The sequence below is a fragment of the Rhamphochromis longiceps genome, linkage group LG18 (genome assembly GCF_057381845.1).
Source record: "Rhamphochromis longiceps isolate RC_006_pf linkage group LG18, R_longiceps_female_GT1.1, whole genome shotgun sequence".
Lineage (NCBI taxonomy): Eukaryota > Metazoa > Chordata > Actinopteri > Cichliformes > Cichlidae > Rhamphochromis > Rhamphochromis longiceps.
In genome coordinates, this window is record NC_140574.1 from 30967119 (window position 1) to 30984734 (window position 17616).

Consider the following 17616-nt stretch of genomic DNA (forward strand, 5'->3'; position numbering starts at 1 on the left):
TGACCTGCTTATGGAGCCAGCCTCAAGTGGCCATTAGAGGAACTGCAGTTTTTTTTTGCACCTCCTCATTAGCTTCGTTTTGCAGCTAATAAGATTGGAGCTTATTTAACGCCAAAGAGAGCTCCACATACAGGTAAGTTTATCGCCTAGTAGGTCTATCACTGCGATCGACTCCTTGTGCTTCTCCAAAGTCGTCAAAGGTTAGGATTTGGATTAACTGCCTTGCTTAAATCACCCCCAACAGGATGGTCTCTGACTTGCAGAGATGCTGAGACCCTGGGTTGAAGAATTCCCTGTCATCTCATTACCTGATCCTGGCCCGCATTATGCAGTACATAGCCTCTGTATAAGTCACAGTGTTCAGCATTATCCCAAGGCTGTTGACATTTTCAACCCGTTCATTTCTCTCCTCTCTTGAGATATGAGATACAGCCAAGTTAGATAGTACCTGGACAAAGCAGCAACAGTTAGCTATTGTTCCAGCATAATGCGTAATTAAGTCAAACTCATGTGACTGGGCAAGATAAAGCACGTAGTTACAAAGCACACTGGGGTCCTCCATCTTTGAGCTCAGACTGTAATTAAAGGGCTACAATAGCCATTCTGGGATGTGCTTGGTCTTTTCCCCTGGCTGGCTGATGGGCTGCCTGAATGCCACCAAGGGTAACTGGAAATTTATGCTAAAAGTTCAGTTCAAGAAGATCCATCGCTGAATTCAGCATGGCTCTGTGTGCTTATCTGTTAATTTTCTTAACAAATCTCAATATGATGAAATGCTATTTAATGTATTCTGTTGAAACAAAGTATCACATGTTTATGTATCAAACATAACATGTGATACTCAGATTAACACTTACAAAAGCCTTGCACATTGACCGACCTCCCCCTTTCTGTTGGATTGTTTTACTCCTTATAAAAAGGATGTTCTTCATCTTTGCATTATCTTAAAAAAACAAGCATTATCACGGTGCAGCTCCACTGAGACTATCAGCTATATTTAATTCCATCAGTGACCTGTACCACTGAAAGCTCCTGCTATCTTTCTAATCAAATTTCACCTAATAGCTTCAGTAATAGAGTGGATTGGACCAAAGTGGCCACAGTCAATATGCCTATAATAAATGTATAAAATGACATTATGGAAAGAACGTGGAAATGTGAAAAGAGTCACTCAGAGTTTTCTAACTTGTTATTTTGCAGTGCTGGCTATGTATTCTTGAAAAGGGTAAGTTAAACCCAAGGTCCTACAGCAGAAACAGAATGCTGTTATCACAAGGAAAACAGTTTACAGATGTTTTTCATGTCTCATGGCTCCTGCTGTTATCCTCCAGTCATACCCAGTTTCTTCATAAGTAGTATTTGGCTTATCTGGCTTATTGCAAATGTCTTATTGTAAAATAGCCTAAAATGAAGAGTCACCAGTAAAACAGTTGGTTGATGAATTATGGGTTGTTTGATGTTGGGTCAATACAGAAGGTCATGGTTATTTAAAGTACAGTACATAAAGCATGTCAACTGCACAGACTCATAGTGAGCTAATTCATCTAATCCCCAAAAGTGACAAATGGACAAGAACAGGATTTAATAGTCAGAAGTCACTATAAATAATTTTACTTCAAAATGGGTTTCTTTTTTAACATTTAATTAAAAGCTACTGATTACATAAAGTTTTATCTGGATTGCAGACTGTATCTTCAAAGCTGTAGTTACGACTCCATAGAGAATGATCACACAGCTCTACAATCCCAGGCAGCTTGGTGTAGCTTTGATGGCCCGTTTTATCATCATTTATCATTTCCATTATGGAGTAACTTACCATAAATATTTTTGCTGATGTATTGTCAGCCATTGTTGCCATTTACTATATAAAATCAGTTTAAAACATATATACCCTAAACCATTCTTTTGTCATATAGATGCAATATGTTCACTTGAAAATATAATTTTGTATTAACTTTAAAATTGTTGGCTTTATAGCATCTAGAAAAGCTGCTTTTTGGATCATTTACATTGCAGTAAAAATAGGATGGCAACCTCTTTGCAACTAGGAAAAGTCAGTGGTTGTTTGCATTAGGAAACTTGACTCAATTTGTTGCCAACTGGTTGTGTTCATGTTATATTCCTATATACACCACTATATTTCGAGAAATATAACTATGAGGTTCTGGTTGGACTCTGAATATAATTAGTTCTTATGAATGTGAATTTGTATGTCGATTAAATTTGTAATTTTTGCCAGAGTTAATTGGTGTATTTAGAGCCCCACCAATACAGAATTTTTAAGATGAATACAGATATTTGGTGATTTAAAAATTTGATATATCACCTCTCATTTTTTTTTCTTTTACACATATACAGCATAAACAAATTGGCTGTAGTAGTTTTAGTATTCAGTCACTTTTATTTTTTTTTTGATTGCTGAGATTTTGCAAAAGCTACCTTATGTGTGACTGGGTGAAATATAGAAATCTAAACACCATACTCAACCACGATAGCCAGGTCCAACATAGTAATCCAGAATAGCTTTACTTGCCATCACATTAAAGTGACTGCTGAGTCCACACGTTTCAGTGAATGCCGTATATACATCAAGTCTCTTTACTGATTTATTCTCCTTCATTTGATCGCTTACACCATTCTGAAATGTTTGAAATGATTTTTACCTCATTTTGTGGCACAAATTAATAATAATAATAATAATAATAATAATAATGGATTGCATTTATATAGTGCTTTTCGGGGCCCTCAAAGCGCGTTACAATTCCACTATTCATTCACTCTCACATTCACACACTGGTGGAGGCAAGCTACAGTTGTAGCCACAGCTGCCCTGGGGCAGACTGACAGAAGCGAGGCTGCCATATCGCGCCATCGGTTAATATTAGTATCAGTGTGGGGGGGAGGTTTTGACAGAAAAAGTACACATCACTGCCAAAAATACATCAATATGTGTAAAGCACAGTCAAGTAGCAGTGACTGATGGCCATACGAATAAAGAGAATGAATATCGATGAGGTTTTCGGGAATAACAAAGCAAGTCCACTCTTTTCTTCTCTTGATGATTAAGGGAAAACTTTGACACATTTTGATGCAAATTCTCACTTTCTTTCAATGACCATAAGCTTTGCAAAAGTGCTGCATCATAGCTGTGGAGATTGTAAATCAAATTGCACAAGATTTAAACAAAGCAGTTAAAGGTAACTATGAATCTCACGGATGACAACCCATGATTAATGTCGATTGAAATTTATGCAAAAGTAATCTACGTTTGTAAAAGCCATCCCCTTTGTTTTTATTATAAAAGCCTTTCACTTTGTTTTTGTTTGTTTTTTAAGTAATGTCTGTAAAATGGCCCTGAGTAAATTAATAACCACAGTGTGGCTTCAGCTTTTGAATCTAAATCAGCGCTGACACAAGCTGCACTATTGTTTGATGGTTTCCAAGAGTGAAAAAGGCCTTTGCTTTCCTTTATGGGTGGCTCTATTATCTAACTGCTCTGTCTACAAGAGGACCGGCATTGTGGTCAGCACAGATAACAGATAATATGGAACGCATGGAAATAGATGGATTATATGGACAGGGTTTAGAATGTGTTTATTGGGTGGATAAAATGATGGGATTTTCATTGCTTGGCATTCGCTCTTTTAAGCCCCTCTCATTGGATTTAACAGAGCTCTCTCCTCTTTCTCTGCCTGTGTCCATCATCTTCTGTCTTTCCTCTTCAGATCTTTGTATTGCATTATATTACACCCTTCATTTTCTGCCTCTCTGTGTATCTCTTTCATGTTTTCTCTCGCTGTTTGCGTATCATGTTGCTTCTCTCAGTCGTCCTCTGTTCTTTCTTAATGCAGCAGTCCAGTCAGTCAGAGAGATTAGATGGTTAGAGAGCAGTGGATTTATGACATTACCTGTTGTTTTTTAGACCCAAATAGCCAAAATGCATCCTTTAAAGCATCTGAAAATATCAGGTCACATTGTACAACGAGAGTTGATCATTATTTAAAATTACAAAATGACAGAGTGGTACACTTCCCATCTGTTCTTTCATCCAAGTGAAAGTTCCAAGTGGGGCTTTTAACTAAAATTGTCATAGCTAGGCTCAAGTGTTGGAATAGAGAGCTTTTACCTAACTTGCTATTTGCTTGATTTGAATTATAGCTCAAATTGTCCTCTTATTTTGACACACACGGGCCTACGTTCCCACTTATTGTAAGATTTGAATTATAGGCCTAAAATGGCAGCAGCTGTGACAGGTACTGTGGAATACAGCCTAATAGACTCATTTTAAAGTTAACTAGAACTTCTACAGCCCTTCAAAATTCAGACATTTTATGGTGGTTTTGTACTGGTTTTGAAGAATGCATTGTTAATATGCTTCCATACAGTATAATGTGAACCCTCAACATCTCATCTCTTACTTCACATGAGTACATTTAGAATTCTTAAAGAATTTTTGCTTATTTCCAGATCAATATTTGTATTTTTTCCACAAAGTTTTAGCTTCTCTTCTTGTAAGGCCACCTTTACTTTAAGCCAACTTTCTTCTAATTGGCTGTCCCTCATAAACAAATGGTTTAAACAGCAGTTGGGTTGTTGCATTACAGATATGGTGCTTTTCAAGTCCTACCTAGCCCACTGGTTATGAGGTAGCAGTGATTACTCGGGCACTGGCCTCACTGGTCCAAAACTCTGTTCTAGTAATCTACCTGTCACCCTTAAAACAGTTTTCCAAAAGGTAAACATTCACAGGCTTAAAATTGAGTTTGTTAAGTTGCATTTTAAGAAAATAAGGAGTAAATCCATGTCCTTTTGAAAAACGGGCAGTATAAAAAGTAGTCTGTTGTCTCTGGTCTAAAGTAGCAAGAGTCTCTCAAGATGTTGTCCCCTTTATGCGGCTTGTTGGAGCTATCCACAATACACTCAGTAAGTATTAACTCGACAGGTAACAGTGTGTATTTGTCCTGGTTTTGGAAATAAATGGCCTGGTAATTACTTCTAACTAATTAGTGTATCCAATCTTTCCAGTCAGGTTTTAGCCAAGCTTGTTGGGAATGAGAATGGAGCCTTTCTGCATTTGACTTTCACACTAGAGGGGAGGTTTGTCTCATGTTATAATCCTAATTTTACAAGGTCAGTTGTTCTTGCTTCTAAAAATAGCCTGGGGGGAATTTTGAGATAATCCGGTATTGTAGCTGAGCACTTTTGCAGTAAACAACATTGTCCTTAACTTCAGATCATTTCATGTCAGATTCTGTAATATCATTGTGTTTTGTGCTCACGCAGCAAAATTGTTGCTTTTTCATTGACATGTATAGTCTTGTGCTTTTTCTACACCCACAGTATATATATATCTAAGGCTAATGTTTAAGTTTGTAGTATTTAAGCTCTGTATGTAACACAAAACGAGCCACACTCACACGTGCACACACGCACTGTATCATTAGCACTGATGAAGTACTATGCAGTGACATGACCCGCAGCAGGTAAGATGATCACGCTGTCAATTAGTCTTCTTTTGCTCCACTAATTATACTGTCAAATTTCATTGATGCACAATAGAGATTCAATGGGAGACAAGCACCAGTTCTCTCTGTTTCCTGGGCCAGAAGGCACATGAACTGTTTCAGGTAGTGAACACTGACTAGATATAGCTGGTGGCAAGCAGCAGAAAGAACTGCAGAGGGAGAGATGAAGGATAGTTGCAGCTCAGGTGCACCATGTTATTTTCCATTAAAATCACACCACAGGCAAATTTCCAGGGGGCTGTTATAGTCACACATCAACATCTTAACAATGTCACTGTGATGTTAGCATTTACAGTCATGTGAAGAAAAAAAATAACAGGAAAGCTGTCTTGCACATTCCTGTGAAACACTAAATACACCCTCACTATTTCCATAGGAATTAAAAGTAGCAGCCAGGTACCGGTAATCAAAAGCAGCTGATTAACTGGTCATCGACACGTGTGGTTACTTCTATAAAAGCAGATGTTTTGCCATTTGTCTGGTCTGGAATATTCAGGTTAAGGTAATGGTACATCTAGACTCATTTACCATGTTAAATGTTACATTTCGTGATGTTACAATTAGAAAAAGACTGAACAGGTATGGCTTGTTTGGAGTTATTTCCGAGAGGAAGCCTCTTCTCTCTACAAAGAACATGGCAGCATGGATAAAATTTGCAAATCTGCATCAATCAAACCACAAGACTTATATATCCAACAATGTCCTCTGCACAGATGAGACCAAACTGAAGATGTTTAGCCCAAATGCACAACTTCCTGTTTAGGGAAAACAAAGCATAAACGCAGCACAAACGCCTCTACCAACTGTCAGCACGGTGCTGGAGGAGTGATGATTTGGGCTTTTTTATCAGCCAAATGAACTGGGCGCCCTGCAGTCATTGAGTCAGCCATGAACTTCTCTGTATACCAAAGTATTCTAGAGTCAAATGTGAGTCCATTTGTCTGACAGCTGAAATTGAGTCATGTAACAGCACTATGATCTCAAGTAGCCAGCAAATCTAATGGAACAGAATGGCTGAAATATAAATGCTGCAATGGCCTAGTCAAATGAATAAATGAATGCCCACTAATCTTAATGAACTGGAGCAACTTTGTAAAGAACAGTGGGCCAAAATTCTTGCACAACGATGCGGAACACTGATAAAGCTTCAATATTTATGCTGTTTTTGCTGCTGAAGTGGTTCTATGAGCTACTGAATGATGAGGTGTACTTAGTTTTTTAACTAGTTTATTAGTCTTTAAGCCTTTCACGCATAGTGTTCACTACAGTGGACAGCTATTCAAAGGCTGTTTTCTTGTATTTGTGACAGTGTCAATGGTATATTTGCACATAAACCACTACATTGGACACTGATGTGTCACCCCATACCCTGCCACCCACTCCAAAGGTGTTGTTGTCCACCTGAGCGGACGTGTAAAAAAGTCTTTGAAAAGTACATGTTTAAAAAAGAAGTTCAAAAATCTTTTTTTCATGCCTAAAGATGAATAAAAAGATGTAAGAGAAAAATCCTGATTAAGGTTGGCATAATTCATGCATGAAAGGGTTAAAAAACTTTCTTCATCACATGACTAGAAGTAAAAGCTATCTCTGTAGCCTAGCGTGGCTGTGAGAGTCTTGCTTACACAGCCTTAGGTTCGAATAATCTACGCGTCACCCTTCCCCGGCATGGTCTGCAATTCCACTGCTGGGGATGCGGACTCACCTGCATGGCATCCACAATCACGCCTAGCCGGCTTTAAAATCTGTACTGGGTCCTGAGATTGGGTTGTTGTTGGTGTGTGTGGCTGGGAGCCGCAAAGCTAAAGCCAAGTAGTGTTGAAACAGCAACCGAGTGAATAAAGTATATGCTGAAAAGCCTTAATGTGTGGACGGGTCTGCCGTGAGTTATTTACAATCACATTTCGACCCTGATTCATGATCGTGTGTTAGATTAAGGATTTTTAGATGCTAGTCTCATTGTGCATATTGTACTCCAAGATTGAGCTTTGATTCCGATTCCTTCGTTTAACTCATTACTTATCTCTGCTCCTGTCCTGATAATGAAGAATAAAGTTCTACATTTCACCCAATTCTGACAAAAATCCAACACCCTCTGGACTATTTTATATTCCAGCTTCAGCCCCGTGTTGATATAACCACTTGAAGCTAACACCACTTGGCCTCTTCCCTCAGTTTCCAGCAAGGTGTCTACATGAGCGCTCAGCTTGCATGGACTTTTACTTGCATCACATCTTGGCCATTGGTAAATAACACACATTCATCTCCACTCAGGCATATTCAAGAGCAGTGAGGCATCATTTTGACACCAACAAATGTAGGAAAAGTATGTGAGGACCAGCCTGCTCTACTCTTAAGAAAACATTGACTCAGTCTGTGTCATCAGTACTGCCTGTCGGAGCCCAGACCGGTCATAATAATCCTCATCATCCTGCCCCGTCAAAGGTGTTTGTCTGATATAAACACACTCCATCCTCCCAGATATGGGGCTTTAGTCTCTCTCTGCTTCCCTGCTTTGTGTAATGCATTTGTGTGCTTTGCGTGCTTCCAAGACTTGTGTCTGTGGAGGAGTGTTTGTGCAAGTGCATGGCTGTGTTTTTTTGGGATAATAACGTCTGATGGATGAGGAGTCTGCTATGCTGACAAAAGGCCCCATTAACATATACCGCTTGGCTCCCTCTCGCAATCCGTCATACACCACATACACCCACAGAAAATGCAGGTAATCAATGGGAAGATTTAATACCAGCCTGTCTCCTAAAAATTACGTTCCCATGCAGCTAGACTGTATTCCCAATTACGGTTTAAAGTAAAAGTATTGTCTCGCCAATAAAATACAATGTAATGTAATGCTCTACAAGCACTATTTAAACATAACAGTGTTGTAGATTATCTAAGGTTCAGCTATCAAGTGGAACCATCCTCTGTTTTTAATTAGTTTTATCTGACATTTTCACTTTTAAATTCAGTTTTCATTCACTGGTTAGTAGAGCTGGGCAATAGAACGATAACGATATGTATCGCGATATAACTTTTTCTCGATAGAAAAATTAAACTATCGCGATAGACCTCGCCGCTCTTGTCCTCTTAAAAAAAAAGAAAAAAAAAGAAAAAAAAGAACAGCCAATCCAAATTAAGTAGCGCAGAGCCGAACCAATTACAGCCGCAGCGTCACGTCACGTGACTTGTTATGTACAGTACAACTGCCAAGCCGCACATGTGTATTTGTTTGGGAAGCAGCCAGCGACCGTACCGCCCGGGTAATGGAGGAAATGAGTGTGCCGACTAGAGAAATCAACCGAGCGTGACCAAAGGTTACCGAAGAGAAAACAGATGATGGTTCCAATGCCGGAGAGATTGTCGAACGGAAGAGCCATAGAAGTTCCGTAGTGTGAAGGTATTTCGGCTATTTCAAGTCTGACAAAAAACAGAGTAGCGTGCACTGTAAATTGTGCTGAAAGCAAGTCTGGAAATACAATTGTCATGGCTACTGAACGGACCCACGCGCAGACAGTTCTTTCAAGGAAACAAAAAGGGGATTTATTTACAATAGGGATCACCTTAGTGCAAAATATATGTACAGTGAGTTGGGAGGGGGTCCAGGGCTCCAGGGAGAGAAGGGGGGGATCCACACACACGCTTCCTCTTCCACTCAGTCACCGCCACCGCTCCTCCGCACACACACACTCCTCTTCAGCCGCACTCGCTCCAACACTCCACACACTGCCCCACTTGGACAGGTCCGGTGATTCGGTCCAGAATCTACAGACAGAAGGTCAAGGTTAGTTCCACAACATAAAACACGTGTAAGCGATTCTTCTTTGAATATGCCGCGAGCACGAACTCAGGTGGTTCGACGTTCCAGCGGTGAGCTGCTCTGTGCCACTGCCTTAAATAGCAGCTGGGGAAATCAGCCAGATCAGCCGCAGGTGGACACCATCCACAGGGGTGCGTGGGCCAAGAGTGAGAGCCCGTAATGAGCTCCACCCAGGCAGAGAGGAGGAGGAGAGACAAAAAACTAAAACTAACAACAACAAAACCTGTAGCCAGCGTGGGCCAACCAGAGAGACACGGGGACCGTGACAGTACCCCCCCCTCAACGGGAGCCTCCCGGCGACCCACCAGGCTTATCCGGATGAAGGCGATGAAAGTCGGCAACCATCCCGGGATCCAACACAGCGGAGCGGGGAACCCAGCAACGTTCCTCAAGGCCATAACCCTCCCAGTCCACCAGATAGTGAAGACCCCTCCCGCGACGGCGAGAGTCCATGATGCGGGAGATCGTGTAGGCAGGGAGGCCACCAATGACCCGAGCGGGCGGAGGGGGCCTGGAAGGAGGGCACAATGGACTGGAGAGACACGGCTTAATCTGAGACACATGGAAGACATTGTGTATCTTCATGTTGCGCGGCAACTTAAGGCGAACAGAAACAGGGTTTATCAAAGCAGCAATTTCAAAAGGCCCGATGAAGGTTGAGGTGAGCTTCTTCGATTCGGCATGAACAGGAACGAAGCGTGTGGACAACCAAACCTTTTGACCGATGGTGTACTCAGGAGCGTGAGTGCGGCGCCGGTCAGCCAGACGTTTGTAGCGTTCTTTCGTGCGCAGCAAGGCCGCACGGGTGGCCCTCCAAACCCGGCGACACCTACGAAGGTGAAACTGGACCGAAGGGACAAAGTGCTCACCTTCCAGAGCAGGGAACAGAGGAGGCTGATACCCCAGGGAGGCCTCAAACGGAGATTGCCCTGTAGCTGAAGACGTCAGGCTGTTGTGGGCATATTCCACCCAGGGCAGTTGGTCGCTCCAGATGGTTTGGTTGGAAGCAACTATGCAGCGCAGAGCAGTCTCCAGCTCCTGGTTAGTGCGCTCAGTTTGTCCGTTGCTCTGTGGGTGGTAACCAGAGGAGAGACTGACCTTGGCTCCTAGCGCCGAGCAGAACTCCTTCCACACACGAGAGGTGAATTGCGGCCCACGATCCGAGACCACGTCCTCCGGGATGCCATGGAGGCGGAACACATGATGCGTGAGATGCCGAGCCGTCTCCAGGGCCGTCGGGAGCTTGGGGAGTGCAACAAAATGCGCAGCCTTTGAAAAGCGGTCAACAATAGTCATTATAGTGGTGTTACCTGCTGACTGTGGGAGGCCGGTAACAAAATCCACCGCGATATGGGACCACGGCCGAGACGGTGTGGGTAAAGGTAGCAGCAAGCCGGCCGGAGGTTGATGTCCCAGCTTGTTGCAGGCGCAGGTTGAACAGGCAGAGACGTACTCCCGAACGTCTCGTGATAATGTGGGCCACCAGAAGTAGCGCTGAAGGAAGGTGATCATTCTGTCTACTCCTGGGTGACATGTGAAGCGGGCAGTGTGAGCCCAATGCAGTACCTGAGACCGAGTGGCCGATGGAACAAAGAGCCGCCCCGCTGGTCCTCCTCCAGGGTCTGGTTCGGCCCGCTGAGCCTCACGAATGGCCGACTCGATTTCCCATGTTATGGCACCGATGGCACAAGCCGCTGGCAGGATAGGTTCAGGGTCCCGCCTCTCCTCAGACACCGAGAACTGACGTGATAGGGCGTCCGGCTTCACATTCCGCGAGCCCGGTCTGTAGGAGATTGAAAAGTTAAAACGGGTGAAAAAAAGAGACCACCTAGCCTGTCGGGCGTTGAGACGTTTTGCTGTTTGCAGGTAAGCCAGGTTTTTGTGGTCTGTCCATACAATGAATGGCAGAGCTGTGCCCTCCAACCAGTGCCTCCATTCCTCCAAGGCCAGTTTTATAGCCAAGAGCTCCCGGTCTCCCACATCATAGTTGCGTTCAGCTGGGGAGAGACGGCGAGAGAAGAAGGCACAGGGCCGTAGCTTACCCTCCCGCTGCTGCGAGAGCACGGCGCCGACCCCCGAGTCGGAGGCATCCACCTCCACAATGAACTGGAGTCGCAAGTCGGGCTGGGCCAGGATGGGTGCAGTGGTGAATCGGTCCTTGAGCTGTGCGAAGGCCTTTTGGGCCGCCTGATCCCACTGAAAAGAGAACTTAGGAGAGGTTAAGCGGGTCAAAGGCAGAGCGATTTTACTGAAGTCCCTAATGAACCGGCGATAAAAGTTCGCAAAGCCGAGGAACTGCTGAAGCTGACGGCGATCAGTTGGTTCCGGCCATTACACAACAGCTTTGATCTTGGCCGGATCCGGTTTGAGGTTACCCTGGTCAATTATGTAACCCAGGAACGCCACTGTTTGAACGTGGAATTCACATTTCTCCCCCTTTACAAAGAGTCTGTTCTCCAGCAGCCGCTGCAGGACCTGTTTCACATGGGTTACATGTTCGGTTTCAGTCTTAGAGAAAATCAGGATGTCGTCCAGATAGACGAAAACGAACCGATCTAGGAAATCACGGAGCACGTCGTTAACCAACGCTTGGAAGATGGCTGGAACGTTCTGTCATGGCTACTGAACGGACCCACGCGCAGACAGTTCTTTCAAGGAAACAAAAAGGGGATTTATTTACAATAGGGATCACCTTAGTGCAAAATATATGTACAGTGAGTTGGGAGGGGGTCCAGGGCTCCAGGGAGAGAAAGGGGGGGGGGGATCCACACACACGCTTCCTCTTCCACTCAGTCACCGCCACCGCTCCTCCGCACACACGCACTCCTCTTCAGCCGCACTCGCTCCAACACTCCACACACTGCCCCACTTGGACAGGTCCGGTGATTCGGTCCAGAATCTACAGACAGAAGGTCAAGGTTAGTTCCACAACATAAAACACGTGTAAGCGATTCTTCTTTGAATATGCCGCGAGCACGAACTCAGGTGGTTCGACGTTCCAGCGGTGAGCTGCTCTGTGCCACTGCCTTAAATAGCAGCTGGGGAAATCAGCCAGATCAGCCGCAGGTGGACACCATCCACAGGGGTGCGTGGGCCAAGAGTGAGAGCCCGTAATGAGCTCCACCCAGGCAGAGAGGAGGAGGAGAGACAAAAAACTAAAACTAACAACAACAAAACCTGTAGCCAGCGTGGGCCAACCAGAGAGACACGGGGACCGTGACAACAATAAACTGGTGCATGCGCTACGTCCACACGTACCCGGGTATTTTTGAAAACGCAGATTTTTCTATGAGTTTGCACCTTTCGTCCACATGTAAACTGCGTTTTTGGTCACTGAAAACGAAGATTTTTGAAAACTCCGTTTTTGCATTTACGTGTGGACTAGAAAAACGGAGAAAACGCAGCGTCAAAGGTGTGCGCATTTTTTGACGTCACACTGTGCGCCACGTTATTGTTTCGGTGAAATGAATTTCTACAATACTGTTACTGTTAATTCTACTCTCCGCAGTGTTTAAATGCTTACATATACACACAGTTACTGTCCCTCCACACATACGACTCGGTTCTGCTTCTATGCCCCAGCTTTGTTTACTTTTTCCCACCGAGGCTTCTAGACTTCTGATTGGCCAACATTTCTGCACGGTTAGGAATCTAGCTCCACCTGCTGCTTTGGCATGTTCATAGCAGCGTTTTCCTTCATTTCTCCCTTTATGTGTGGATGGGATTATTTTTTAAAACGAAAACGGAAAGTCTCCGTTTTCAAAAATACCCGTGTACGTGTGGACGTAGCCTCAGTCTCTGACTGGAAGCGCTAATTCGTCATTCGGCTTTTGTCAGACTAAAGTAACTGTTAAAACTGTTTGAAAAGCTAAGCTATACAACAAGGAGAGATTGAGAATTTCCTTTTAGTTCTCAGTTTATTTGATATTGACAAAAGTTAGTCAGTTTTGTCTGTTCTTCTGTAAAACAAACTAAGATTTATTTTTAGAATTAATATTTTGTTTCTAAGTGGAATTGACAATTTAGTCTGTTTCGTTTGTTCTATTTTTAAACTTAAACGCTTTAGCGGCTGCCTTTTGTGTAGTTTGCAATATTTGCCTTTATTTATCTGAAAAAGTCTCATGTTCCTTAAGTACATCTACCCTGTTGAACTTATTATGGGAAATAAATATTTAAATAAAAACAAGCTGCTGATTATTTCACATTTTACTTGTGAGCAACGGCACATTTAAATCTTACAAATATCGTTATTTGGCTTATATCGTGATATATATCATTATCGCCTGAAATGGAAAAAAACATATCGTGATATGAAAAAATCTTATATCGCCCAGCTCTACTGGTTAGGTGTAGCCACCACAAGACGAATAGGTCATGGTTTGGGTTCAAACGTGCCCTTTCGGTGTTAACACCATTCGGGTTCCCAGCTCAATGAGCAGAAGAAGTGAGTAAGAACATGCATTTGCAGCCCAACTACTGGGTTGGGCTGCCTTTAACTCTTCATGAGCTTCAACAGCATCACCTAGTTACTGCAGATTAGTCAGCTGCACATTTGTGATCGAACTCTCTCATTTCACCACGTCCCAAAGGTGCTCTTGAATTGAAATGTGGTGACTGTGGAGGCCATCTGAGTACAGTGAGCTCAGTGTCATGCTCAACAAACCTGGTTGAAATCATCTGAGCTTGTGAAGGCGTGTGTTATCCCATATTCTCATGGGTACACTGTGGCTATAAGGGTATGAGGTTTGATGGGGAGATTGATACCGCTTTGAATTCTGTATGCTAACAAGAAAACTAAAACCAGCAGATTATTTGCTGAGCAATTAGCTGAGGCCAGTTGGCAACTGTTTTAGGCTCCTTCCAGCCTTTGAGCTAAATTAGTCACTTACTGCTTCTAACTTCACCACAAAGACATGAAAGTCCATTTTCATAAGAAAAAATTGTGAAAAGTCATATCTCTTTGTATGTTTTTACATATTGTTAGTGTACACTATATTATAGTGTCATTATTTTACCGTTTTACCTTCCTTGTTAGAAGTAATTAGGAAGGGCAGGTTTAGAAATGAGTATATCAAATGGACAACTAAGGTTGAGTAGTTTGGTTAGTGAGGCAAATCTGACATACTTGGGCATGTGCACTGGAGGGACAGTGGATGTACTGGACCTTTATCCTTTTTGATGTGGAATATGGAGCTGCCAGGCAGGCGCCAAAGAGAGACCACAGAGAAGCTTTGTGCATGTAGTGAGAGAGCTCATGTAGAGGGTTTGAATACTAGAGTTAGGATTAGAGGCAGATGATCCACTATGGAGTACCCTAAAGGGAGCAGCTGAAAGAAGGAGATCATAGTAATTTTAATTTTCAGGCTCAGAGGCACAGAGTAACCTTTGGGAATGTCAGTCTTATCAACAGGCGGTTGGTCATCCAGGAATTGAGGTGGATAAGGAACTTTTCCAAAAGTAGAACTTGAAGCCCTCGAGCTCGTTTCAGCAAACAGGCCTCAAAGGAGAATACAGGAAATCGGAATTACCAAGAGCCTTTAATCCTTGAGCAGGAAAAACAACTTGGAAATGATACTTTTACTCAGAGTAATAAAACAGTAACACTGTACTTAATACAGTACATGATGTGTAGTCACTCCACTTGTTTGCTCTACTGAGCCTGTAGCCTACTTACATGGGTAAATGTTATTATTTTGGTGTTATGTCACGTATTGACACAAACACAAGGGTTATTTAGTGTGTGTGGATTACAAAGGTTTAAATCTTGTTGATATTGATTTACACTGAACATCTTGGCGATCATAATACAATGGAGGTTTTCTGAATTTGTAAGATTAATAGGAATTTACGTGCTCTGGTGTCTAATGTCTTCTGACAAATATCACTGGTTGGGGAGTTACAGAGAGAATATACAAGAGGAGTCTTCAAAGATTTATTGGACGTTGCTACAGTCGAAAGCTGTATAGAATTACTGTGTGTGTGTGTTTGTGTGTGTGTGTGTGTCACAACAAGAATACCACTGTAAGTAAACACTAAAAAACAGCAATATAGTTTCTCATATGTTTGTTTCAGGGTGCCAATCCACACAAAATCACAGGCAGAACCGCCTTTACATAGCCATCAAATATCCTGAATGAACTAGCAAACAAATCAACAAATTAAGTGCGTAAAAGGAGCTGACATGGTTGTGTACATGCTATGTAATGAAATTCAAGGAGCAAATATTACTTCTCTGCTACCTGGTAGGACAGAACGAGAGGGGAAATAACAGGAGAGAAGAGGAAATGAGTTTGCGTGAGACTTATAACCACGCACTTGTATGACAACTGAAACAGAAATGCGTAGGCCTGTCAGCATTGTTTGTTATATGTAACATTATGGCTGTGTTGAAACACTAAATGGGAGTCTGTGTGAAGATACGTTATTGGCTGCCAAGACAAAGCTGAAGACGGTCTGTAAACACAGTAAATGCACAGGGAATTTCAGGAGCAACGCCGACACTTGTGAGCAGCATTGGTACTCCGTGCTTTATCTGTTGGCACTACTGCGTACCAAATCAGTGCAGATGTGTATGGAATCTTATATTTTTTTTATTATTGTGTTTCACTGGTGCAGAAAAACAGGCAGACTTCTCTAGTCCTATTTGAACTGATGTTTTCTCACCACCCTTTTAGTAATATTTCTTATCTCCAATCCCTTTGTGCTTACCCTTCTGAAATCATTCCCATGACAAGATAACACTGTAGAGGGATAAACAAATACCCCAAACAAGTTCACAAAAAGAGAAATTCAAAAGCAACCTTGTTTTCACTTTGATAATAAGGCATTTTGGAGTGTATGTTATTGGTTTTGAGAAGGGTCTCTGTTCCCAAGGTACTGAAGAATCTGAAGTCTGTATGTTTTCATCCTTCAGCGAAAAAATAAGAGTTCAAACCGTAGAAAGCAGCATTTTGTGTGGTATTCCCGTTTTTATCGCAAACCTACGCAGTGGACATGGATGGGAAACACAGTTTAAGGCATGTGTGGCTTAATGGACTACCGTCAATCTAAAAGTATCCCGATGGTGCTCCACCAAAGAACAATATTTCACAGTATATTAACACTTTCTTTTTCTTTCTCTCGTTTGTCTCTTGCAGTTCAGCAGATGAGAAGTTTCGCTGGAATAATCAAGGTAATGTGACTGTCTTATTCACTGTTTGTACTGTAGCGCTGCGCTTTGCTGGTTGTGCTTATTGCATTGTAATCTCGTCCTATATAATATTATATATATTGATGTAGTTCTTTAGAAAGTACTGCGGTGGTCTTAAACCACCCCAATAAAGGTTAGTTAACAATAAAAGGGTGAGATTCTCTCACCACACCTCAAACCATCTGACAACTGAGTAAAGCAGCATTTGCAAATAATTCTGAGTATTTAGTTTAACCTGTTCAGGGTGCCAGATGGGATGTGCTTTCCATAAAGGACAATGAGAATCAATGAGCTTTTAGGCAATTTGAAAGTCAAATTAAGACACTTCTCCAGGCTTGACAACTTCTTTGACGGCATTTATTAGCTGAAGAAATACCTCCCATGCGTGACACTTAGGTCTCCCTCTCTCTGCCTCATTGTCAGTCACGCTGAGTTGTATAGGAAGCGCGGAGGTTTTGTGGTTTAAACCCTCCACAGTGAAAGTTTTCAATGTCTGCCGCGGTCTTTATCCATCCCGCTATGCGGGGGGGGGGACAGATTTAAAAATGACTTTTAGCTTTTGTTAGTGAGGGTAAGAGTAATTCTAGTGGAATGCTTCAGACACCCCTGGAAATACTTCACCAACAGCATCAACATCATCAGTCTAGAATTGTGTCAGTTGAAGTCAATAAAATCTGCCTCCTAAATCCACTGACTAAGTCCTCTACTATTACCGTTTCTCTTCTGTCTTGATAAGAGATTAATGCTGCTCCTAAGACTCATTTGTAAGCTGTTATCCCCCTTGGCAGCCCACTTTAACTTGAAAACACTGGGCATGTTATCAGCCTCTTTCTGACAGACAAATGGCTGGTATCTAAGTACAAGGTGGACCTCAAGATTTGTTGCTGGATTATCAGTTAGGCCTTTACCCTTGGCCCATTGATCGCCATTGCATGCTGCTCTGTGTCACTGTGTAAAGCCACTTCTTGGGTAACTAATCTGCAGTTAAATGACAATGATTTTGAATATTTTTTTGTTGAAACTTGTCTAGAATTGTGTTATAGTCTAAGATCCAGTTGCTTATATTCAAAGGTGGGTTTCTGGTTAAA

The 17616-nt window shown here is 42.5% G+C and overlaps 1 protein-coding gene across 14 annotated transcripts in view; it reads left to right on the plus strand.

Annotated features, from left to right (window-relative positions):
* Positions 1 to 17616, plus strand: part of ctnnd2b (catenin (cadherin-associated protein), delta 2b) — a 232199-nt gene that overhangs the window by 112295 nt on the left and 102288 nt on the right. For all 14 annotated transcript variants that reach the window (XM_085388030.1, XM_085388031.1, XM_085388028.1 and 11 more), the window contains one exon: positions 16476 to 16510. In XM_085388030.1, coding sequence (XP_085244156.1) covers positions 16476 to 16510 — 35 coding nt within the window. The remainder of the gene's footprint in view (positions 1 to 16475; positions 16511 to 17616) is intronic.